The following is a 26642-nucleotide window of genomic DNA, read 5'->3' as shown; positions in this document are numbered from 1 at the left end:
CGGTGCCGAATATTGACGGGTGCCACCAGGTGGGTGCTGAACGCAATGATCCCTTATCAAAACAAAAGAAAAAACGCACTGATCGGGTACCGGACACGCCGGGGCAGCGGAATAGAGCCCCTCTATGGATGAGGGGGACCGGTCGGAGACTCGAGCTCTCAGTCTCGCATCTCATCAAAAGCCTTCGAAAAATCTTGGGAAGGGGCCCGGCGTTAAAAAAAAAGAGCGATGCAGAGGACAGGACGAGACAACGAGAGATCGCGGAGCGTGTGAAGTCTGACGTGACAGGACCATGGCCAAGTTGGTCACTGGCCAGCACCCTGCCGTCGTCGGCTCGTCGGGGTGTAGATTTCATTTTCACGGTGACCACGGTGCTCGGAGATGCAAACTGAGAGTTCCTGGATTGGGGCAGGCCGCAGATTGGGCGTAGGATGTGCATCTTCCATCGGCCTGCCCTGGGCTTCCGGCCTTCCGTGTAGCCTGCGCATGAAACCAACCCAGAGCAAGCCGTGTCTAGCTCTTTTCTTTTCTCTTTTTCGCCACGATAGAAAACAAGTTTCAAGTTTCCCATAAGTTTCGTTTCAGTTTTCCTTTCCCGAGGCATGGCTTGTTCATTGACTCATGTATTTTGCACTGCGATCTCAAAGGCACGGTAGAATCAGACAAGGCTAGTATCGGTATTGTATATCTTCGGACGCAGTGGCTGAAATAACTGTTGAACCATACTGTAATGGGCCTAGAGATCATTACATGGCCTGGCACTAGGTAGCTTAAGCCTTGTGGAAACTGATTCTAAATGGACTAAGCCTAAATTGCCTGAGAACTGGAGCCCATATGGCTACCGTGTACCTCGTCGACCTCTCGTCGCAGCTGCTAGTGTATGGGTCATGGGACACGCTGCTTCTGTGTCGAGCGATCTCGACCGATAGGTACTCTGGAGCACGGATTGGTCACGCTGATTCTCAAGCACCTAGCTTGCCAGTAAGCTGCATCTTTTGTAAGCACGGGGAAATCAGAGACGGAGCCAGCCGGAAAGATTATTGGGTCCTCATCTTTGTATGATGGTTCAACAACATAAATACCTGTCGGGAGCAGTAATTTTTTATAGGATTCGTGGAATTTTGTTGGGTCACGTCCTGATGGCAAAGGCTAACTTCGCCACTAGGAAAATACAATTCCGTTTATTTTTATGCACATACGGTGTATTTTAGACTCATCAATCTATTAATTTTATAATTTTTTCTTCTAATTATTTAATACGAATCTCAATATAAAGAAACGATCTTAATAAATCATGCGTCCCTGTAGCCTATTGAATTTCCGTTCCTGTAAGCCTGTAACACAGGTTTGACATATACAAATCTGCTCGAAAGATACGAGTCGAACTTGATTAACTAGTACCAGAACAGTACACATATTAACCAACATGATTAAACGATTATGACCTCCAGAGCCCGGCCCCACCGAAGTGCCGTCAAGCCACGTCACGCCGTCACTGACACTGGGCCCCGGAACCCCACAGACACAGACACAGACACATTATTCAACACGGCCTGTACTAGGGAGGCCCAACGTAGCTACGACATGGACACGAACCCGAACAAACGACGACGACTCCCTGAAACGCAAACAAGCAGCAAACCATGCCGGCGCCATGCCGTGGCACGAGCAAGATCGATCAGTACGTACGTACAGCCACTCAGTTCACTCGCTAGTCTTGTCGGCCTCAGGAGCAGGCGCTGGTGTCTGAGCCGCTTCCACGGCCACAGCCTCCTCGGTGGCGGCGGCCGGTGCTTCCTCCTGCGCTGGCGCTGCTTCTGTGACGGCAGCTACTGGCTCCGGCTCCGCGGCAGGCGCTGCCTCCTCAGTCGCCACGGCCTCCGGTTCCTTAGCCTCGGCCTCGGCGGCCGTGGTGTCGACAGGTGCAGCCTCTGCCTCCACCGCAGCTGGCTCTGCTTCTTTGGTCTCGGTCTCAGCTGGTGCAGCCTCCTGCTCTGGTTCCTTGGTCTCTGTCTCGGCCGCGGGAGCCTCCAGCTCTGGTTCCTTGGTCTCCGTCTCAGCCGGAGCAGCCTCCGGCTCTGCCTGCTTGGTTGCGATCTCAGCCGGAGCTGCCTCTGGCTCTGCCTCTTTTTCGCCACGATAGAAAACAAGTTTCAAGTTTCCCATAAGTTTCGTTTCAGTTTTCCTTTCCCGAGGCATGGCTTGTTCATTGACTCATGTATTTTGCACTGCGATCTCAAAGGCACGGTAGAATCAGACAAGGCTAGTATCGGTATTGTATATCTTCGGACGCAGTGGCTGAAATAACTGTTGAACCATACTGTAATGGGCCTAGAGATCATTACATGGCCTGGGACTAGGTAGCTTAGCCTTGTGGAAACTGATTCTAAATGGGCTAGGCCTAAATAGCCTAAGAACTGGAGCCCATATGGCTACCGTGTACCTCGTCGACCTCTCGTCGCAGCTGCTAGTGTATGGGTCATGGGACACGCTGCTTCTGTGTCAAGCGATCTCGACCGATAGGTACTCTGGAGCACGGATCGGTCACGCTGATTCTCAAGCACCTAGCTTGCCAGAAAGCTGCATCTTTTGTAAGCACGGGGAAATCAGAGACGGAGCCAGCCGGAAAGATTATTGTGTCCTCATCTTTGTATGATGGTTCAACAACATAAATAACCTATCGGGAGCAGTAATTTTTTATAGGATTCGTGGACTCATGGAAGGCTGGGACAGAACGGCTTGGCAGATGAACTTGCGGCGCACGAAGGGGACATGTAGGGCTACTAAGGTAAGATAAGAGTAAAGACATCCAAGAGGATGGGACAGGCCCCATAGTACCACTGGCGCAAGGTGCGGTGCGCACGCTCAGTGTGATGATGGACAAAAAAGTACATTTAGCTAGGTATGGGTCAGTTAAAAAAGGCTCACTTGTAAGTTCTCAGTCTCTTGTATATAAAGAGAAGAATGGATCTAGCAAAGCAGGACTCATCTGTAACTAGTTCACAAACACTGATAATAAAATATACATGACGTGAGCTATTATCCTCCGAGAGGCCTGAACCTGGGTAACTCATATGTTCTTAGTTCATCATAAACACATGCACACCATAAGCGTTGTTCACGCGTCCATCGACCGGTACACCCCAGAATCATTATCAGGGACTAAATTTTGTCAATTGGCGCGCTAGGTAGGGGGCACATTTTTGCGTTTCGATAAGTGTTAGAGATTAGATTGGGCTACCGATTGCTGGATCCATGGAAACCACTTAGTTCCATTTCGAGGACCCCAGTCACCGTGAGGTGTTCATCATGGCATATGACCCAGATAGGCCTGGTGTGCTCTAGGTATGGGATACCGAATCGGAGTCCGAAGGCTCCCAAGCTTAACGGGAAGTTTGTATGATAGTTCTTGCTACAGGAGGCAGCGGAGGCTCTCGTGTTCCTAGTGTCGACGATGATCCCCAGGACACACGTACAGAGGGGAACCAGACCAGCGTCGGACACAAAGATGCTCTGGCACAGTCCCAACAGCCATAGTGTCGCCCAGAGGAGCCCTCACAAAGGACGCGGTCATCACCAAGGCCATCACGTCGCGCAAATGTCGAGGGCTCCACCTGCCCAGAATTTGCAAACCATGTGATTGCTTCTTAGCCACCCATTGGTAGCAGTACCAGAGCGTTTGCTAGTAGCGCCATGGTTGCATGGCCTCACCCTCCTGGTTGAAACTGTCCGACGCCAAACTGTGGTGGTAAACACCACGTCCGTCGCTAGGACTGGTGAAGGTCACGATCGCCAAGAATCGCGGTAGGCCTACGATAGGAAAGATCACATCCTCCCTCAGTAACGGGGAGCGTTCAAAGACCCCCACCGCATTGGGACAGCCAACTCTCTGACCTGCGTGACTCTCTGCACCAACGTGACCTCCGCGGCATGATACAGAGCCAGGTGGCCACCCGAGAGCAGGAGGACCACGCCCGATGAGAGCAGGAAAAGGGCAAGAAACCCTAGCACTCACCTCCTCCACACAGGGAGGCGTCAGATTTCTCCATCCCCTCCCTAGGACCGCGCGACCGTCATCTATCTCCTCGAGCACGCACTGCCGCACATCAGCGGGTGACTCCCCATTACGAGGCGAGGTGCAACGCCTAATCAGCCGGCTACGAGAGGTGCACTAGTTGGACAAGTTCCAGCCAGTCCTAGCTGAAAAGTACAATAGCTTGACCAACCCCAAAGAATTCCTGCAGATATACACCACCATGGTGCAGGTCGTGGAGGCTACGGAAAAGTTATTGCCAACTACTTCCCGACCACGTTGACCAGTTCAGTCTGGTCGTGGCTTATGAACTTTCCCAATGAATAGGTTGGCTCATAGGAGGATCTGTGCAACCAGTTTGTTGCTAACTTCTGTCACGTCCAAAACGCTAATCATGTGATTAAGCATCTTAGGCGTCGAGGTTGTCTCTCTCTTGGTGTGGGATCTAGGCGGGACGGATGATCGTCGACTAGTAGGAGTAAATGCACAAGGGATTTAGACAGGTTTAGGCCGCACGGAGGCGTAATATCCTACTCCTGTGTGTCTGATGTGCTATTAATGCTTTTGGAATGTCTTTCTTTGGATCTCTGTGTTACAAGGTTTTTTGGTCTATCTATCAAGCCTTGAGCTTCGGTCTTCAAGTGCCGGTCTCTCTGAACTTGTTCAACTTCACTTTGCCCGTAACTTAGCTTCAACCAGCCTCTCCTTCTACAAAGTGCTCCCCCCTTTTATCCTATCAGGGGGAGGCTCGACGTGCCCAGATCAGGGGCACAAGTTTATGTATGCCATAAATAGAAAGCAACCATTATGGGTCTACAGTTCGATGTTACAGGGGTTGAAAATGCACCCTTCAGTCGGTCCCGTTGGTCATTACGTCCCAACTTTAGCAGGTGAAGAGGGGTCCACTGGCCAGCCGCTGAACATCCCTGCATGCCCGTCCGGTCAGAGTAGATCTAACACGGTCTGACGCGGCAGGGTGACAGGTGATACGCCTCGAGCCCATCGACGATATCTTCAAGCCGTCTCCTTTATGGGCCCTGCAGGGTGACGTGCGATGGGACCCGTCGCATTAATTATCCCCACGCCTTCCTGCCAGACAGTGGTAGGGACTGACGTACTCAAAACGACAGGCGTGGGGGGGGGAGTGGTTGGATGTGACCAGCCACGCTCCCTCTTAAATGCAGCATCGGGCTTCCCACTGATTGACACCTCACCGTGGAGCCCTTGCGGGGTCCACCGGTATGGGGCATCTCAGGTCTTCGGGGAACTCTAGGTACTCGGGGACCAACGGTTCGTGGCCCCGTGCACCCCCTCCCGGGCCTGATTCTTCTCGGGTCCTCGGGGAACTCTGGGTACTCGAGGACCAACTGTTCTTGGCCCCGAGCACCCGCTCCCGAACTTGGCTCTTCTGGGGTCCTCGGGGAACTCTGGGTGCTTGGGAACCAACTGTTCTTGGCCCCAAGCACCCCCTCCCGGGTTTGGCTTTTCTCGGGACCTCGGGGAGATGGTTCTCAAGGGATGGCACCACGTGGTACTATGGTATCCTGGCCTCGGGACTCGGGGACCTCCGGTTCCCATATCACCGATAATATAGGTCTAGCTTGTGTTGTTTTTTTAGGTCAAAATAGTTCTAAGTGTCCTAATTCACCCCCCCCCCCCTGTTATGACATCACCGATCCCTTCGTGGGGGCTGGAGTCGTCCTGACCTCACAAACCGGCAACCTCCTTAGGTACGTAGTTAAATTATATTTTCCAGCCACTAACAATATTATAGAATACGATGACCTCTTGCCTGGAATGCGAGCAGTCACCACACTTGGGATTAAACATCTATTAACAATAGGGAACTCGCTATTGGTTGTTAACCAAGTACATAAGGAGTTTCAGTGCTCTGATCCAACAATTGTGGTATACCTTGCCAAAGTGCGAAGACTGGTGCAATGTTTTTTCGGTTTCAAAATCAAGCACGTCCCTCACAAGAACAACTTTCTAGCTGATAAACTGGCCCATCTAGTTTCTTCGCACAAACCTATCCTAGTCAAAATCTTTAAAGAAATATTCACACGACCATCCACCGCGATCTCAGGCTAGGTGAAGGGGATACTCTGCTTAGAAATGGAGCACCAGAGGCAACACCTTTGGAGACAACACCTCCTTCGATGCTGTCAAACTTTGGTGGTCATCATGTGGTCGCCCTGCTCGATTTGAGTACAACCTTAATGGATCAGATCTCAGACTAAATTCAGAATCGAGCAATCCCTGATGATGATGTATCATCAGAAAAGGTCTTATGCCAAACCCGTAGATACTCCCTAGTAGAGGGATGCCATTACCACCGGCAGAGCAATAGACTTTTACTGAAATGTATCACTCAGGAAGAGAGGATCATAGTGCTCTCTGATATCCACAGAGGCATATGTGGTAGCCACGCTTCGTACCGTACTCTGGTCAGAAAAGCATTCTGACAAGGATTTTATTGGCCCACTGCCCTCCAGGATGCTTGCGAGCTGGTGAAATGGTGTGAATCATGTCAATACCATGGCTGACAAACCAACCTACTAGCCTAAATACTACAAACTATACTACTCTCTTGGCCTTCCATTGTCTAGGGGCTCGATATCATGGGACCGCTCCCTAAAGCTTAGGTGGTTTTGAATTTCTATTCGTGGTAGTCGACAGATTCACCAAGTGGATAGACGTAGAGCCCATCAGGAAGATCACAACCGCAGCGGCGATTAAGTTCATATGGGGGCTGGTAGTGTAGTTTGGCAGTCCAAATCGCATAATTACGGACAATAAGGCTCAGTTCGATAGCAGTGATTTCTAGGACTATTGCGAAGATCAGGATCAAAGTTTGCTATGCGTTAGTGGCACACCCAAAGAGCAACGGACAGGTCAAAAGGGCAAATAGGATGATGCTGCAAGGGATCAAAACCCGGGTCTTTGATCGGCTTAAAAGCTATTCAAGATGCTGGGTGGATGAACTACCCACAATATTCTGGTCGCTGTGAATAACTCCTAGTAGGGCTATAGTCAAAACCCCTTTCTTCCTTATTTTTGGCTTAGGGGCAATGCTTCCCTCCTAGATCGCCTTCCAATCGCCTCGAGTGGCCAACTACTCGGATGATGACCAAGTGGCGCGATAAGAGGATGATGTAAACTTGATCGAAGAGTTCCACGAGTGTGCTCTAATTCAAGCTGTCCGATATTAGCAAAGCCTTAGATGCTATCACAGCCGCAAGGTGCGGGAGCAAAGATTGGTCGTAGGCGACCTCGTCCTTAGGCAAATTCAAAATAAGGCTGGTCGGAATGAACTCTCCCCCAAGTGGGAAGGACCCTACAAAGTGGTAAATGTCACCCGACCTGGTGCGGTCAAGCTAGCCATGGAGGACAACCATGAATTACACAACTCTTGAAACATCGCCCTGCTGCGCAAGTTCTATATGTAGGGTTGCTTGGAGACGTGCCTATCTCTCTCTTTTGCAAAACCTTCCAAACGAGCGTGAAATATAACTTGTAAGTTTTTAAAGTTCAAAGGACTAGACTCTCTATTTTACAGGATTTTACGATCAACAACAAACCCCCACCAGAGTGGCTCTCCGGCCGCAGCACGCGACAACACTCGACAACCACTACAGGATTTGGCGACCAGGAATTTAAAACAACTAGATGGCCAAGGGCTCTTGAACAGTGTGGGATCGTTGCTCACGCAATGTCAAAGGTATGAACTGCTCGGGATAGTGACCACAAGGCCACAAGTCTCCACTCGTATCGAGCGCTGGTTGCCGCCGAGGGACTTGTCGTGCTAAGGGTTGTCTAGTGCTTTGAAAGCCTAACTAACGAGCAGGGTAGAACAATAAGAGCCTACTCGCCTTGATAGCATCGGGAAAACTCTCTGAACACTCTGAACAGTGGTTCGAACTAGACAGTCCAAAACCCGCGAGGCTCCCATATGGTCTTCCAGCCATCGGCGAGGCCATCAGAAAGGGCTAAAACATTTTTGTTCATGGGGAACATAGGCTACAGGCAGGTCGATTACATTTGACCAGGCTAGCTACCCTATTGCATGCTTGTTCCTGCCCCCTCGACTCGAGTGGCTAGAGCCAGGTTGATGGAAAGGTTCCGCCTAACGCATACAAATCGTAAAGATCCACCACCTCCAAGAATTCAGAAGTACATGAACGCCTACTTAACCTTAAACAAGTCGAGGAACCTCTTATACTCTTCCTTAGGGCGGTAGCTGGTCGCCCCGGGAATTGGATGACAGCCTGCATGGGGGCCAGGTAGGGAGGCCAGCGCAAAGACCATACTGGGGCTGCTGACCGATGCTAGTGAACCCGGCTAACCCTCCTTCTGCTTCTCCTCCGCCTTCTCCTCTTCATTGGTCTCCTCCTTCAAAAGGTCCCAGTCGATCTTCTCCTCATCTTCGAAGATGTCAATAACCTCGACTGGGGCAACCGCTCAGGCCGGAGATCGAGTGGAAGCGATAGGGGGAGACTGTCTCTCTAGTGAGGGAAGCACGATGACAGTCGGCTCTAACCCTGCGAGCAAGACCTTGAGATTGTCTGCCACCCAGGGGCACCACAGCAAGCGAAGCCGATGTCAGAGGCGACTCGGCCCAAATCCTCCAAAATCATCAACCTTCCCGATGAAGAATGGGAGGAGGATGCCATGATCCACAAGAAGAGTTGCCTTCTTGTCTTGCAAAAAGCATCGATGGGTGGCCAGCTGGGTGAACTCAGGCTTTTATAGCCCGACCGGCCATTGATTCACACTTGGGGTGGAAGGTGGAGCCACCGTGGGAAATGTTCCCAATCCTATCATTTACTACCCAGGGGGCTTATAGCCGCTTCCTAGCCAAAATCGTGCATGCGTGGCTGCGTCTGGACACCAACACCTTAGTTTTTTATACACATCTTGTCATGACACCTCACTCTCAGAAGTACTGAGAAACCTCAACTGGAGCGGCATCCGAACCGCTCGAAATCCAAGGGGGTGCGCATAGGGAACTGAAAGTCCCTCGGGCCCGATGGCAATCAATGTTTCTCTCTCTCCCTCTCTTTCTCAGGATACTTAACCTCCCCACGTGACGTGGAGTTTAGAGTCAAACTTTGAAAGCTAATGGTATTGATGGCCACGCTCTGGGTGGACTATGTTCCCTCGGGGTCCAAGTGGTGCGACCAGACCTGACCAAGACCATAGGGAAGCTTGGGGGCTGTCAGAGTATTGAGTAAGGGAGCATCATAGCTAACATGCACCACGTGGGGTATGGCGTCCGGCGAGGGATATTTTCTGAACCCTGGCCCATCGCGTGACCAGTCCTTGCCTCGCACTACGAGCGCGAGGCTTGCGCGACCAGCCTCCTTGCGATTTGATGTGATCCTGCGACCAACAAGGTGTACATACCTAACCTATCTAGTCGCATTTATTGATATCTACTCAAGTATTTTCCTTCACGAGACTCCTCTTTAGTGAGCAGAGTCATGGCCAGCACAGATGGGAAGTGCCCCATCCTATATCATTAATTGCTACAGAGTGGGGTGCTACGGACCAACTTAGCACCACACGACAGATATGACAGGGTCTGCAGAATGACCAGGCAAGTGGACGAGTTTGCAGGCGGATTCACAGAAGGCTGGGACGAAACGGCTTGGCAAATGAGCTTGTGGCGCACGGTGAGGGGACAGGTAGGGCTACCGAGGTAAGGTAAGAGTGGAGGCGTCCAAGAGGATGGGACTGGCCCCACAATACCACCGACACAAGGTGTGGCGCGCACACTCCGTGTGATGATGATCTGAAAAAAGTGCATCTAGCTAGGTATGAGTCAGCTGAAAAGGGTCCACTTGTAAGTTCTCATTCTCTTGTATATAAAGAGGAGAATGAGTCGAGCAAAGTGGGACTCATCTGTAACCAATTCACAAACACTGATAACAAAATATACAAGACGTAGGGCTATTATCCTTCGGGAGGTATAAACCTGAATAACCCCTGTGTTCTTAAGTTCATGACAAACACATGCACACCGCAAGTGTTGTTCACGCGTCCATGGACCGGTACACCCCGGAATGATTACCAGGGACTAACCCTCGATAAAGCTATATCTGTTTGGACTCTTTTAGTGATGAGAACATCACTCATTCGGATACATAAAAGGTGAACTTGTTCCTTATTGTTCATATTTTCTAGGTAAAGGATGGGATCCTACACATTTTGTTGTGATGTTTTGTTGTTTAGGAATATCAGAAAGGCATCACAAGCTTACATGGACGTCACTCATCGAAGGCTAAGTCTACTTAGACTCAAAGTAGAGCTCTAGTCCGACTCCAAATTTAGTTTAGAGTCTCAGGATAACACGTCAATAAAATAGGCACAACTTTCGTATACAGAGTCCAATTGAAGTATTCTTTGACTTGCTGGAAAGTTTATGATGAGTTATTTCCAATAGATCTAATATCACCCTTAGATTCCTTATATATTAATCAAAGTCATTGAAATAAGGTGTTGCACCACTGTTTTGGACCTTGTCGGGTTTTATAAGCGTGTCAGAATCGGAGTCCAGGTTATATACGCCTCTCCCTACGGTTGCACAACCCTAGGTTGACCTCCTCTCCCTACGACGGCTACCCATCATAGTTTAGGCTCGGGTTTTACTTAGATTATTCTGTTTCAGATGGTTTTATGGTATATCGGTTTGTGAAACCCCAACTCTAAGTTCTTCGTTGGTAATTAGCAATATTTAGATTGCATCTACTTTATTCTTGCTTGTGTTCTCGATTCGCTTGCAGAAAAATCCTTATTAGTGAGGTCAGTCGTATTTTAACACGTTGATAACCACGAAGTAGTGGTGTAGTGGTGTAGTGGTTGCAAGAGTTTTTTATCTATTTAGGTCGGAGCATTTGGATTATTAACGTTAAAACTCTACCAAATTGACTTATCACATTATTTTTCAGTAGATCGGGCAATACTCCCATCATTTAGGCTTTCATCACTTAGGTGAATAAACGATGGTGGCTGGTGATAGTGCACTGAGTGAGATTTTGATTATGCATATAAATATTATACTCACAAAAGTTTATTCTAGTAAAGATGATGAATGCCTTCGGAATAGAGATGGCACCCACACAATCTTAACGCTAATAGGCATGATTGTTATCACGCTACATGTTGCTTGCACGGTAGTGTATGCAAATAATATCCAACTATTTTAGTTTATTTTTGGTCCGACTCCAACTACAAAACAATTTGTATTTAAATCAATATGTGCAATATCCGCTCCCAACTCTGAATTTGACAAAAAAAAAATGCGGATATGGTAAGAGTATTATCTGTCCGAATCCGATCTTTTTTCATCTTACTGGGAGCTAATTAGGCTTTGAGATGATAAACTGAGATAGTGAGAAAAAGCTCGGGAGAGTATGAATAGTATACTGAGTCAGAATATAACATATAATTATTAAATTTTAATAACTACTTATATCAACAGTTATTATATATGATATACAGTTAATTTTTTGCTCCAAGGCGTGCCCGCCCATGGTCATGATGGATTGGGTCCTTGCCACTTTCCTAGGGATAAGAAATGGCTGATTTTATCCGGCGATATTGGAGAATAAAACTGATGACAACGATTCTCACCCTTACATGCATGCTGCACGCGGAGAATAAAGGTGGGATTTAGGCGCTGTGGATGGGAGCACAAAGTCCCTTTTTACGACGGCTTTGGATTTGGTCAATTGTTCTGTGTTTAGAAAAAGAGAACGCATATATCTAGTTAGAGATTGGATGTTCATTGTAAATTATATGCGTAAACTGCCGCCGGTCAAGGTCGTCGATTATGTATTTTAGCATAGGAAATACGCGGGCAGGAGAAACTTTCATTACATCATAGCTCAGCAAAGGAGCATTCCAATCATCTCAACTCGATCGAACCACTTCCAACTCGGTCTCGTGAAGATGGAAAAGACTCATCAGCCTCCTCTCAAAAAAGAAAAAGGAAAAAAACACAAACTCGTCACCCGTAGTATCATTCGATGACCGGAGCAGGCGCTAAGGATACCCTGGTGCGCACAACATGATCCTGTTTATAGGGTATATTTGGTTTGCGACATCAGAAATCCAGATCAATTTTTAGTGATACCTAGTGATTTGACTAGCGTTTGGTTTGAAGTAAAAAATTGGGTGCATCTGAATTTTTTTGGTTGTGCTCGTCTACAGTCAACTAGTAGCGGGGCAAACTTTGGTTGGTCGATTTGCCCCACCGTGTTTTATCGGGCTGTCAAATTTTGGTATTAGGCTAACTTTAACTATGATTAATATTTGGCTTGATACTTCGGGACCTGCGACCAAACAACCCATAGTAACTATATAATTTTTAAGTAATGCTCAACTAAGCAGCATTGTAGTGTCTTTTGGAGCACATGCACCAGGGTAAGTGAACCGGGCGTTGCCGCTGCACCGGAGTGAGAGAGAGACAGGGTGCGAATATGAAGCCGATCAGATTATGACGCAAATGGGCAAAAACAAAAGCTGGAATCTAGTGGTGTTCTAGTGAAGATCGCATCATATTGTCCCAACAAGTTGACGCGATATACAAGGCACCAAGAAGTTTCTTCAGGTTCCTATCTCGCTCATACAAGCACAGCCTTTCAGATATGCTCTGCAACAGGACCGGTCCCGAGGGGATCGAGCGGTGCGACCACCTCGGGTCCCTAAAATTCAAAGACTCTATATATATACATATATATATATATGTATACTATGTATATCGATCCAAAAATTAACTGAAAATATTATATCTGAACAATTTATATTTAATAATAAGATCTTATTTTTAATCTCATCGCAGGTCATCAAAATATCATGACCAAACCTGCTCTGCAACCATTGTTGACCAACGTCCCTTCAAGGATTAGTCCGTTATAATATCAGCATAAATGAATGGAGCTGCGCCGTGCGTGCGCCGGTGCCGGATATTGACGGGTGCCACCAGGTGGGTGCTGAACGCAATGATCCCTTACAAAACAAAAGAAAAAACGCACTGATCGGGTACCGGACACGCCGGGGCAGCGGAAGAGAGCGATCTCTATGGATGAGGGGGACCGGTCGGAGACTCGAGCTCTCAGTCTCGCATCTCATCAAAAGCCTTCGAAAAATCTCGGAAAGGGGCCGGCGTTAAAAAAAAAGAGCGATGCAGAGGACAGGTGGAGACAACGAGAGATCGCAGAGCTTGTGAAGTCTGACGTGACAGGACCATGGCCAGGTTGGTCACTGGTCAGCACCCTGCCGTCGTCGGCTCGTCGGGGTGCAGATTTCATTTTCACGGTGACCACGGTGCTCGGAGATGCAAACTGAGAGTTCCTGGATTGGGCCAGGCCGCAGATTGGGCGTAGGATGTGCATCTTCCATCGGCCTGCCCTGGGCTTCCGGCCTTCCGTGTAGCCTGCGCATGAAACCAACCCAGAGCAAGCCGTGTCTAGCTCTTTTCTTTTCTCTTTTTCGCCACGATAGAAAACAAGTTTCAAGTTTCCCGTAAGTTTCGTTTCAGTTTTCCTTTCCCGAGGCATGGCTTTTTAATTGACTCATGTATTTTGCACTGCGATCTCAAAGGCACGGTAGAATCAGACAAGGCTAGTATCGGTATTGTTTGTATATCTTCGGACGCAGTGGCTGAAATAACTGTTGAACCATACTGTAATGGGCCTAGAGATCATTACATGGCCTTGGCACTAGGTAGCTTCGCCTTGTGGAAACTGATTCTAAATGGACTAGGCCTAAATAGCCTGAGAACTGGAGCCCATATGGCTACCGTGTACCTCGTCGACCTCTCGTCGCAGCTGCTAGTGTATGGGTCATGGGACACGCTGCTTCTGTGTCGAGCGATCTCGACCGATAGGTACTCTGGAGCACGGATTGGTCACGCTGATTCTCAAGCACCTAGCTTGCCAGAAAGCTGCATCTTTTGTAAGCACGGGGAAATCAGAGACGGAGCCAGTCGGAAAGATTATTGGGTCCTCATCTTTGTATGATGGTTCAACAACATAAATAACCTGTCGGGAGCAGTAAGTTTTTATATGATTCGTGGAATTTTGTTGGGTCACGTCCTGATGGCAAAGGCTAACTTGGCCACTAGAAAAATACAATTCCGTATATCTTTATACACATATGGTGTATCTCGGACTCATCAATCCATTGATTTTATGATTTTTCTTCTAATCATTTAATACAAATCTTAATATAAATAAACGATCTTAATAAATCATACGTCCGTGAAGCCTATTGAATTTCCGTTCCTGTAAGCCGGTAACACAGGTTTGACATATACAAATCTGCTCGAAAGATACGAGTCGAACTTGATTAACTAGTACCAAAACAGTACACATATTAACCAACATGATTAAACGATTATGACCTCCAGAGCCCGGCCCCACCGAAGTGCCGTCAAGCCACGTCACGCCGTCACTGACACTGGGCCCCGGAACCCCACAGACACAGACACAGACACATTATTCAACACGGCCTGTACTAGGGAGGCCCAACGTAGCTACGACATGGACACGAACCCGAACAAACGACGACGACTCCCTGAAACGCAAACAAGCAGCAAACCATGCCGGCGCCATGCCGTGGCACGAGCAAGATCGATCAGTACGTACGTACAGCCACTCAGTTCACTCGCTAGCCTTGTCGGCCTCAGGAGCAGGCGCTGGTGTCTCTGCCTCTGCCTCTGCCGGCGCAGCCGGAGCCGCTTCCACGGCCACAGCCTCCTCGGTGGCGGCGGCCGGTGCTTCCTCCTGCGCTGGTGCTGCTTCTGTGACGGCAGCTAGTGGCTCCGGCTCCGCGGCAGGCGCTGCCTCCTCAGTCGCCACAGCCTCCGACTCCTTAGCCTCGGCCTCGGCGGCCGTGGTGTCGACAGGTGCAGCCTCTGCCTCCGCCGCAGCTGGCTCTGCCTCTTTGGTCTCGGTCTCAGCTGGTGCAGCCTCTTGCTCTGGTTCCTTGGTCTCCGTCTCAGCCGGAGCAGCCTCCGGCTCTGCCTGCTTGGTTGCGATCTGAGCTGCCTCTGGCTCTGCCTCCTTGGTCTCTGTCTCGGCTGGGGCAGCCTCTGCCCCCTCGGTCTCCGTCTCAACCGGGGCAGCCTCTGGCTCCGGCTCCTTGGTCGCCTCCGTCTCGGCCGGAGCTGCAGGCTCGGCCTCCTTGGCCTCGGCCACGGCCGGAGCAGCGGCTTCCTCCTTGGGAGCCTCCTCGGCAACGACAGCCTGCTGAACAGCCTCCACCACCACCGGGTTCTCCTCGGCGGGCAGCGTGTTGGTCGGGACTTGGACCTGCGCATGCACGTACGGGAGAATGATTTGTATACACACACACACACGGGCGTGCAAATGCTCAGTTTCATCATATGCTGCACTGATAACGCTGATGGAATGCATGCAACTTAAGGACGAAATAGACGATCGAATTCGATCCGTCTCAGATGCGGATCATCTTAGTGTAGGATGGGTAAATGAAATCAAAAAGAGCCATTACCTCGACGGTGGCCATTGGTGCTGAGCTCTGACTGCCGAGCTAGATCGACCTGTGTGAAGCTCCTAGCTGAGCAGTTAAGCAGAGCTTGTCAGTGTGATCGCGAGTGTGTGTATCAGTGTATGTGGCTGTGTTGTGAAGCAGCGTGTTGAGGCAGAGGGGCTATATATAGGGCGCTCCAAGGCCAAAATGGTCATAAGGCCAGTTCACAAAGTAAAAGAGCAATCCAGCCTTTGTGTCAAAAAAAAAAGTTACAAGAGTATGAATCTTGGAGCTCTCACATGACTACATGTGCATCTCATTCTCATATCATACATTCAAGCAAGTTGCACTGGTCAGTCAGAAGGTGGCCTCGAGCCAATATTAACGTGCAGTACTGATGCTCGTACAGCTGCATTGTTTACAGTACCAGAGTTTCTTTCGGTGTGGTTAAACGAAATGAAATTCGGGCCAAGAAAAGGCCAATGAGGAGCTGGCCAGGGCCACGAGGGCAGGCGTACCTTTTGAGTTGTAAGGATGGGGTCATCGTGCTCCCTGCATGAGTGTGCACTGTGCACCGCTCTGATCAGCACACGCGTGCATGGCGTCAAATGTTCGTGCACGTTCTGCAGTGTCGCCAGCCTTGGACGATCCCTTTGGTTTTCTCACTCGTCGCCTCCAGATCTACGCAAGTTATATTGGTCGAAGTAATTACCTTTTGTTTTGTACGTTCGAGAGATTGATCTGCATCGATTTGGTAGCATCAGCACTCGATGGCGGCTTGTGAAAACACTGCAACTGGATCGATCAGCAGAAGAATGTGCGCTCGATCGAACGCTGCCATCGAGGAGCGTGACACGATCGACTGGAGTAGCGTAGAGCCAAGTAGCTAGAAGGGGAAATACAGCTTCATAAGTAGTGGACATGCAGGGTATTCTAACTGTCTATTTCTCTCGCTTATACTTATTTATCTGCTAATTCTCTCATATATTTTATAGTTTTTCACCTACTGTTTTACTTGAATCACAATATAAATGAGCGATCCTGATCATAAATCATGCATCTGTATGACGTATGGTTTAGTGGAATTTTCTCTTCCTACCCGGTAGAGTCAATTTGTGGCTATTGTGCTGTGTTGTGATGCCCTCTGATGTCTTGTTTGGATAGACCGGATGACATCTAACCGCTTGGCCGGCACTGAAAGGAAAATTTGAACAGGATTGAGCTACGCTAATCGCCATAGCCATCCAAGCAATCTCTGAATGTGCAGAAAAAAATGTTGCAGAAACTGTTGGAGTTGACTTGGAAACAAAGGAACCGATGAATGGATGCACCGTATCGCATAGACTGCCGATCGATAGATAAGAGATTGACAAGGGACCGTCTGGATCATATGATCGTATCACAATGCACTGATGCTAACGGGGATTATATTCCCTCAAAAAATGATTCAAACGAGGAACCACCGCTAGGTGCAGAGCCACTTAAACGTGACGAACTTCAATCCTCTCAAGGCACATACACAGCTCACAAAAAAAAAAGTATCATTTTAGATATAAACACGGTCATCAATATAGTACTTTGACTACTAATTAATACTAATATCAAACGTATATCAAATATAGCAAACTTGCAATATTTCAAAACTACTTTTAAAAGCAAATCTAGCATTTCAAAGTTCAATTGAAATATTTAATTTGGTCAAAATTTAAACGTGTTGATTGTTCTTTCCTGACTCGAGAGAGTAAATGAACCCAAGTTGTTGATTTTCAGTACCATCCATCGAAACTTCCGATGATAAATTAGCACTACTCCTAGTTACGTGCGTGCATGCACACCATGAAAAAGGAGAGCAAACACAGCTACGAGGAGACATTTTTACAGCTAACGAGAGCTTATCTTTGGGGTCAAGTGCTCGCATGTGGTGTCATCTACTCCCGTGGGCAACAATAATTTCGGCAGATGGAGGGCGATCTCTCCTGTTCGATCAACTAAACTTTCTGCGCCTTTTACGAAAAGCTAGTGTATAAAAATGGAAGCCGGCCGCACAAGTTGCTGTGCTACACCGTCAGCAACGATCGACCGTTCAATCAGTTCGAGCTGGCTGATCATACACCCATGCCTCCTTTCCCCCATGCCAGGTGAAATGGACGTCGCAGAAAGAACCAATCTGCTAGGTTGTATTCCACGTACCGAGCATGATCTGGCGATCATGGTGGGCAAAATTCCGCTTGATTTGTTCATCGTCGTTTTGGCAAGGGCAGCTACGGTTCCGAAGATTTGATTGCTTATGGAGTTGTGGACTGTTTCACGTGAAATTTCTAAATAGTACAATTGTACAAACGGCTGCATCTACTGAAGCTTTTAGGATGAGAGAAATGTAAAATCATCAGTTGGACAAACGACTGCTTGACGTTATAGTGGGAAAGGGTTTCAGTGGAGTGTCGCAGATTTTTTTTTTTTTTTAAAAGGTTTCGATTGTACTTGTAGGAAAACCACATTGTCCAATATGACGTAATTTTGATCGTTGAAGTTTATTTCATTGTCGAAAGAAACTGGGCAGGCGTTAATAATGGTAGAACTATCAACTAACAGTAGCAGGGTGGCAATTAAAGCTGATTAACTGGATGGTACCTATGCGTGGACTCGAGGTCTGTCACTGTAGGTATGACATAGTCCGAAGTTAGCTAGGTCAGTGAAAGGATTGGTGATGTCTTAAAATAGATTGAATTAGGATACTTAAAAATTAATCTAGTTGACTCTACAAATTTCATAAGATAAATATATATTAATTTTTATATAAATATGTTCTAGGTTTACCGCTCAAAAGGTTTGCAACTTATAGCCAGGACTAGCAAACTATTCTAGGAAAGTAAAATATACTAAGGTAGATTGCAAGAATATAAATGCGGAAACGTAAAGACGGTAGAGAAAGAAAGCTCTGCGTAAAGAATTTTTATCCCGTGGTATCAATGTTATGAATGTCACCTTAGTCCACGTTGGAGCTCCACCAAAAATATGCTCCCGATCAGCACCCGATCACGACTCTTGAGCCACCAAGCCAACAAGTCAAGGCCTTATGTTGGATGAGTCACCAAGCCACCAAGGCAAGGTCTCACCGTTAGCCTATCTTCGGAGCTTGAGCCACCAAGGCAAAGGTCTCCGCGTCCTCGTACATGTGTATTACAGCCGCTCTACACCAAGTCGGATGGTCAACAAGCTTGTCGGCGAGTCACAAAAACTCTAAGGTGCCAGCATACCTCTTGGTACAAGTTAGGATCACTCATTGATCCCCTCTCAAAGTAACAGCACCTAGCTGCAACTGTCTCTAGGCCTATAAGCACTAAATACTTGACTTGGAGTCATCGTCTTAATGTGATTGTTGTCGTAGATGATAAAGACTATCAACTTGTACTTCGAAAGAAGAGTCTGAAGTATTTTTCTCACCACTTGATAATCATCAATTTGCATCAAACCTAACCTATTGATCTCATTGACAAGAATATTCAAATGTGAGTACATGTCATTAGTATTTTCATGGTGTAGTTTTTTTTTTTTGCGCTATTAAGCTTAGTTTCAAGTATATGATATTTCTTATTGTGCACATCATTTATGCCTTCATGTATTTTAATGAGACTAGTCCAAATATCATGTGCATTGGCGTGAGAATAAACATGATTAAATGCATCAACATTAAAGGATGATAAAAGGATACTCTCCGTCAATGCATCTAATTATCTCTCTTTATTAGTGATGCGTTGTCTCATCCATTTCTCAATGACTTTCTAAACATCTAAATCCTTGGCTTGCAAAAAATAGGTCATTAGAATTTTTCATCGGGAGAAATTAGTGTCGTCAAAAAGTGAAGCGTTATGGGTATCCACTAAGACAAGGTTCTCCGCGTCCTCATACACGTGTCTTGCCACCGCTCCACACCAAGTCAGAGAGTCAACAAACTTATCGGTGAGTCATCAAGACTCTAAGGTGTCAGCGTACCTCTTGGTACAAGCTAGGATCACTCCTTGATCTCCTCTCAAAGTCATAGCACCTAGCTACAACTTTCTCTATGCCTATAAGCACTAAGCACTCTCTAATTTTGTGTTTAATTGCATTGGATGATCACTTAAAACACTTTGATGGCTTGGATATCTTCTCAAGCGTCTATGTGTTTCTCTGGACTCCAGCAGCATGGCACACATTCAAATGACTGAGTTGAGAGGTATTTATAGTCATAAACCTGATAACTAGCCGTTTTTCTAATGGCTCAGAAAAGTTGTTAACACTGGATGATCTGGTGACAACAGTAGTACTAGCACCAGATCATCTAGTGAGTACAACCTTAAAAAATAGGTTAGAACTCCACTTAAGCCTCTGTGAACACCAGATAATTTAGTGAGATCTTCAACTCCATCACCGGACCTTCTGGTGGGTTAACTTGAGCCAGACCGTGCCACTTCTTCTCTACAAGAAATGCTCCGGGGTATTGAGCTTCAAAGCACAGGACCTTCCGGTGGGTTATTCTTCATTCTTCAACACTACCAGTCGCCTTTGCAAGAAATGCTCCGGCGCTATAATCCGGTGTGCACAAACCAAGCACCAGACCATCCGGTAGGTTGATCTTCAGTTTTCTGCACTTGTATTCTTCCCTATAGGAAATACTTTAGTGTTACCCACCGCAGATCATTGGACTATCCGGTGAGGTCCTCAATCACCTCCTCCTTTATCAGAAACATTCCAGTGTTCTCATTTCCTATTCACTGGACTATCCGGTGAGGCTATCAACCTCTAGACATAATGCTCCGGCGTGTACAACCCTTCTGCACCGGACATTCCGGTGAGAACAAATTCTATGGGACCTTTTTCTAATTCAGTCAAACTTTATCACGGCTACGGTGGTTTCTTTATGTATTGCATCTATGAGATCCACTAAAATATATACTTAACAAATATGTTAGCCCCATTAACTATGTTATCATTAATCACCAAAATCATAATCATGACCTAATAGGGTCATTTTCGCTACAGTCGGGTCAGCGCAACATGGGTCACCAGGCTATACCTAGGCTGAGGTTGTGGCACGCCGTGGCGACATGGCCCGACCCGGCTGCGAAGGGCCAGCATGGGCACAGCACGGACAAGCATGTCAGTGGCTCGGCTCAGAGCTGTTGGCACGTGGCGTCGGTCCGGCTAGGCACGACCGACACGTGGGGGCACACATGTTAATGGGTTAAGCGGGCTGTGTTAACCCAAAAAAATTTAAATTTCTAGTTGTTTTGTGACAGTTTAGGCTCCAAAAAAATCTATTTTTTTGGCAAAATTCACCATTTTCACCTATAAATAGAGCACAATCCTTCCCTCTCATTCCACACCAGCAACAATAGTTGCTCTCATGTTTTCTCCTCTCATCCTTGTCTCAAAGTTCTTGAGAATTTATGATAATTTAGCAATGTTAGTTTGAACTGTTGCAAAAATTTGAGAAATTTCAACATCATCATCCTGCTGTCCTGAAGAAATCTTGATGATTTTTTGCATCGATATTCTTTCTTGTTTCTTCCATTCTTTGTTTTATTATTTGATTATTTCTCCTTTCTAACTCCAAATATTTGAATTTTTAGTGCCATTCAACATTGATCATGAACGTCGATAATCATGATGATACGCCAATCGCGACTCACAAATGCGCTCTATGCACGTCACACGCTCTAACAACAAAACCAAAAATGAAGCAATAACAATGATTTCATTACACTTAGGGGCAATAGTGTTGCTAATTAATCGTCTCATTGCTCGTGAAAAGAAGCTACGCCCTAATTCTCGTGACTTGAGTTCGACTAACTTTTAGTTAACTAGATTCGGTTCCTATGCTCTCATTTGGCCTAAAACCACGACATAGAAGACACGTTCCTCATACATCTCCATCACACATTCCCTCTGTCGGCAACTTCTGCCATTACACCATGAGCGAGAAAAGCATGAATACGAGAGAGAAGATCAATGACAAGGTGAGGTACAATAGAACAGACATCAAGAATTAGACAAGACACAAATCCTTAAATAAACAACAGAAGTAAGAGTATTTCCAATTCACCCGTAACCCATGAGAGAGCAAGATGAGTTAGAGAACAATTGAGTCATATTATCAAGCACAAGACAAGAGATAGCTCTAAGAAAAATGTAAGGAGTAAAATAGAGTATATTCTTAAAGCATGAAATTAAGCATTAGTGAGTTTTCTTAGTGAGGTTGATATATTTTACTTAAAACTATTATACTATCATGTCAATCATGCTCTGATACCATATTGTGAGAACTCGTCCAGATTAAATTCTAATTAATCATTGGGACAATCATTTAATAAGATGAGAGCTAGCTCACATCCGTCTCTTGATGCGTCACATGCTAACCTACATCTCATCACATCAATCGCAGCCACTTATAATTAACCCGAATCCAATCTCGGTAGTTCTGATATGCCTGTTTTGATAATTCACAGGAGAACTATTATCCATACATATCTCTACCAACATGTATATCACAACATCGTGATTAAATGATATTACAAGTGGATGAACTAAATAAAGATAAGTGTTATCTAGCATAAATATACATAAATCGAAGCGGAAAACATATAAAGAAAATAAACATTGGTGGTGTTATTTGCCCACAAGGCAACCGATCGGGGTTAGAGGTAGTATAACGACTGCTCGCCACCACACCGCTTTCGGTGGGATTCAAGTAGCTGGCACCCAACTCCAGTTGAAAAGCAAACAAGCAGCGTGAGTATGAAGATATTCGTAAGACTTAATTCATAATAGGTACATATAATAACCAGACTCCAAGGATTATGCATCTGGATAAATTAGCAAGAAATTAACCACAAGGTTAAGTGAATTTATATGCAAAAGTAGAAATTGACTTAAATATGTGAGCATCTACACTTAACCACAAGTATCATCCCATTCTGAGATCATCAACATAATCATATATGTAACTCAAACCATAACAACTCATCATCAACCATCTCTATCCACTTCCTCTCATACCATCATAACCACATTCGGAACTCTACGATTAATGCAAATGAATAGAAGCATGCTCATGATCGAGAGTGCGGTAATTCGAATTGTTCTTACACCCTGCATTGGGTACATCTGTACCCACACGACATGTGCAACCCGCTAAAGTCCACATAAGAGGGTACTCGTGATAACCGTTTGAACATGCGTATATAGGTACGAAGGTAATCTAGAACTACTCATCGAACAAACTAGATACATCTACAAGTCTATTATGGCCACAACACCATAGACTCGCACTCCTAAGGATCACATCTACAAAGATATTTAGCTCATCCATCTCATATATGGATACGTTGTAAGTACAGAATAGTGCTAAAGTCAACTGCAAGAACGGACAATGCTTAATCAATGCAAGCGGCCTATGGCATTTGGGTTCCTCTCCCGACCTACCCCTAGCACCAATTGCATCTCATCTCATCCTCACAACTCATACAAACAAACACCATCATTATTTTTGTGAACATTAATAAGCCCTAAGCTCGCGAATGATGGTCGAACCACTGCTCGACTTCTACCGACGATCTATGCATTGCTAAACATATCGGATACTTTTAAGTTAAACATTAATATGATTAATCATAGGCTACAAGGATTGAGATCATCAATATCAAGGTAGGAATAATGCATCAACATAGTTTCTACCCATAAAATCCGACACTGACTTGCTAACATGCATAACATACATAAAGTTATAGTTTATCAATTTAGACATCACATCATCCAAAGTACAAGGTAAAATATGGTTAGATACTTGCTTTGGTGCTCTGCTTCACAAATATGAACAACAACAAAAAAACACTTCAAGAAAAGCCGTCACTCTCCGGAACGTCATTCGCTAAAAGAATTAAAATGCATCGCAATAAGCATACAAAGCATGATCATGAACAAAATGCATTGCAACATGATGTGAAAACAAATTTCCTAGTTATCACAAGTCATAAGAAGACTAAAAAATTGGTTTCACCAATTTTGGACTTGCGATGAATTAATGGTGAATTAATTAAGATTTACCATAATTAATTAATCTCAGGAAGTTAATTAACTATTTAATGGTTGTGGATATTTTTAATGGCTAGAGGAAGTTATTATGAAACCAACAAAATTGGTTTCATAGTTTTTAGAGCTACATGAAATTTATTATGAATTTTACAAGTTTCAGAAACAGTAAACTGCACTAAAACGGTTCTATCTGAGTTACCGTTGTCAGACCGCCAACAAAGGTGGTCAGACCACTGGGAGTGGTGGCCAGACTCCTGGGAAGAGCGTAGGTTTGGTTCCCGGCAATCATACCAGCACGAGAGGCGGTCTGATTCCTGGGACAGTGGTTAGAGCACTTGGCGAGCCCACCGACGATGATTCTGATGATGCCTTCGGCCAAGGCCGGCACCTAAATGCTCCATGTAACTAAGGGGATCCATTTAGGTGTTTTGAGCGCTATTCATGGGGCCAAAAGTTTGGGCCCCATGGATCAACATACAAGGCTAGGTAGAGCTTGGTTCTATGGCCATGGGAAGTGGAGAAAACTTTGGGAAAACGAGGGGAAAGGGGTTGTGAAGTTTCACCTTGGTGTGAGGAAGCTTTCTTAAGGGTTGGCCGGCTCTGGGGAAGCTCCAAGGTGGAGATCAGCTTTGGGGTGCTACAACCGGTCTAGAGGAAGAAGAGCTTCGGGCATGCTCCGGCGAAGGGAGGCTTGGGGATGAGCTTAGGACAACATGGGGAACTCGTGGGCAACCTCCTCCTTTGATCTTTGGCCTCCATGGAGCTCTAGGTGGAAGAAAGGGTGGGATCTCCCTTTCTCCCTCTTTCTCTTTCTCTCTTCCTCTCTCTCTCCCTCTCTCTGTGAGGAAGAATGAACGAGGGAGAGGATAAGAGCATCGGTGGAAAGGCTTTTAAGTGGTTCTACACTTTGGCGGTCAGACCGTGGGGCAGGATCTGCATGCTGAAAGGCTTCGTTCTTTTCTCTGTTTCTTCCTATTCTTTTCCTTATCCTTCCTAAATGACTTTGGGCTATCTAAACTTTTCCAAAGCAGTTCCCACACATATACATATGGTGAAAACATATATCGATCGATCACATAACAATTTCAAAATGTGACTAACTACTAGTAATTACACTAAGCATGGTGTTATGATACGTATGCATACTTAATGATGGATTACGGTATCTGAAGTGTGACAGTGGGAGAAGGGGCAAGGAGACGACCGAGGTGGTGAAGGGCGTGCAGGCGAGGCGGAGCAGACACGTGGGGTGCAGCGACAATGGGCGGTTGTGGAGCAACGAGGGCGGTCACTGAACGAACGAACGGAGGATGAGTAGTGGGAAACTGGATGAATGGCGGTTAGGCGGGGTGTGTTTGTGCGAGCCAGCTTGCGCGTGCGCATTTTCTGGCTAACTGGGTCGCCTGGGCTCCTCCACTCCTAGGCCCGTCAATGCATTTCAAGGCCCATGGGGCCACCCGGAAGGGAAAACACAGCCCTGGCCTCAAACCCAATTCGGGTTAGGGCCCTAACCTGATGCCCCTGCGAGGCTGTTTTCCCACCTAAACTTATCCTCATAGGGTCTGAAACCCATGGGGACAAGACCTGACGAGGGTAACTGTCAGTGTGTAATTTTCGCCTTTTTAGAGTATAGGTTGTACTCTTTTTTCTTCTAGTAGAAAGGTCTGTAACGAGGCAACCAATCAATAAAGCTTTTTTTCTATTTTTCATTAAAAATTGATTATTTTTATTTTTTAACTATTATTTTTGAATCTTTCTATTTTCGGACGAGACCAGCTGGAACAGCCGGTCATGCCGTAAGCGTACCCGGGCCAACCCGGCCTAGCACGCACGCTCACGGGCCATGCTATGGGCCACTACTCTGGCACACGGGCCGGCACAGAATGGCTCGTTAACTTAACTAGGGCCTGATGGGCCATGTCATAACCAAGTTGTGCCTAGCCAAGTCCATGCCAGGCAGATCTAGCAGTCCCATTTGGATAGGTCTGGAGGCAATGGATGCCTAGCCAACTTTTTATGATGAATTTTGTAAGGATGCAGGCAGGCTTGTGTTGTGTGTGTGTCCTTTTCTTGCTTTACAACACATACCAGAATCAAGAGGTGTGAAGGATGGCCAAATGGTCCATTGTAAATACTAAAAAAATGATGAAATAGACAAATCAAAAGCATTAAAGAGAGTCTGTACCAAACCTCCAACACGCCTAGTAGGATCTTGATCGTTTTGGTTGCAAATCGCTGAGGATGAACATAGCCGGTGATCAGCATGTGCCCCGTGAGACATGAGCACACCGGTTTTGATGGATTCTGGCATTGCTTGATGCTCAACCTTATAGCCCAACACACTACTACTAAGTTATTCCTTGAGCAGTGGACTACTACTAAGTTATTCCTTGAGCAGTGGCCTACTACTAAGTTTAAACAAAAATTACTTACAAACAAATGGTTAACAGATCTTTTTGGCCTCCTGGTGTAGTGTAGGTTGCAGATATTTTCTTTGCAGAAAATAGCAGGAGCTCTGCCAAATCAATTAGGAGAGGATTTTGAGCAGTTTTTTTTTACAACAGTCACACCGCAACCATAGCTAGTAGCGCATTCTAAGGGCGATGGAGTACAAGCCACTGGAAAACTACATAGGAAGGAAATAGTATTATGTGCAACAAAAAGTGTGTTCCTCCGCTGTTTGACATCGTCAACGATAATGTTAGCCACATCCTTGAATCTCTTCGATTTGTTTTGGAACATTCTTCTATTTTGTTCCTTCCAAATGTTCCACATGATATATATCAACAATCCATTTATTTCTCATTGCATGTTTTTAGGTGTGGTCTTGGAGAAAACATGCCACCAATCGGCCATGCAATCAAAGTTGTTTTGGGCCACATTTGTAGGGATTGTATGTTGAAATATGGACATCACCTTCATCCCGAGCGCCTTGGCGTAGGGATAGAGGAGGCAGAGATGCATGGTCATTTCGGGGTGTAAATGACATAATGGACAAGTAGGCTAGTGTAGCTAGCCTTTGATGGCAAGTTTGTCA

General features: G+C 46.2%; 1 protein-coding gene across 2 annotated transcripts; it reads right to left on the bottom strand.

Annotated features, from left to right (window-relative positions):
• Positions 1-1390: 1390 nt before the first annotated feature.
• Positions 1391-15700, bottom strand: LOC133898275 (uncharacterized). 2 transcript variants are annotated; one of them, XM_062338904.1, is made up of 3 exons: positions 15554-15700; positions 15100-15351; positions 1391-2124 (listed from the first exon to the last, which is right to left on the bottom strand). In XM_062338904.1, exons 1-3 carry the CDS (start codon positions 15566-15568, stop codon positions 1705-1707), a joined length of 687 nt encoding a protein of 228 aa, XP_062194888.1. In that variant the 5' UTR covers positions 15569-15700; the 3' UTR covers positions 1391-1704. The 2 variants fall into 2 exon arrangements, with proteins under 2 accessions (XP_062194888.1, XP_062194889.1); XM_062338905.1 differs by lacking the exon at positions 1391-2124 and having other exon boundaries at positions 14360-15351.
• Positions 15701-26642: the final 10942 nt, after the last annotated feature.

This window comes from Phragmites australis, chromosome 18, assembly GCF_958298935.1.
Source record: "Phragmites australis chromosome 18, lpPhrAust1.1, whole genome shotgun sequence".
Lineage (NCBI taxonomy): Eukaryota > Viridiplantae > Streptophyta > Magnoliopsida > Poales > Poaceae > Phragmites > Phragmites australis.
This window is presented reverse-complemented; position numbering and strand designations above follow the sequence as displayed.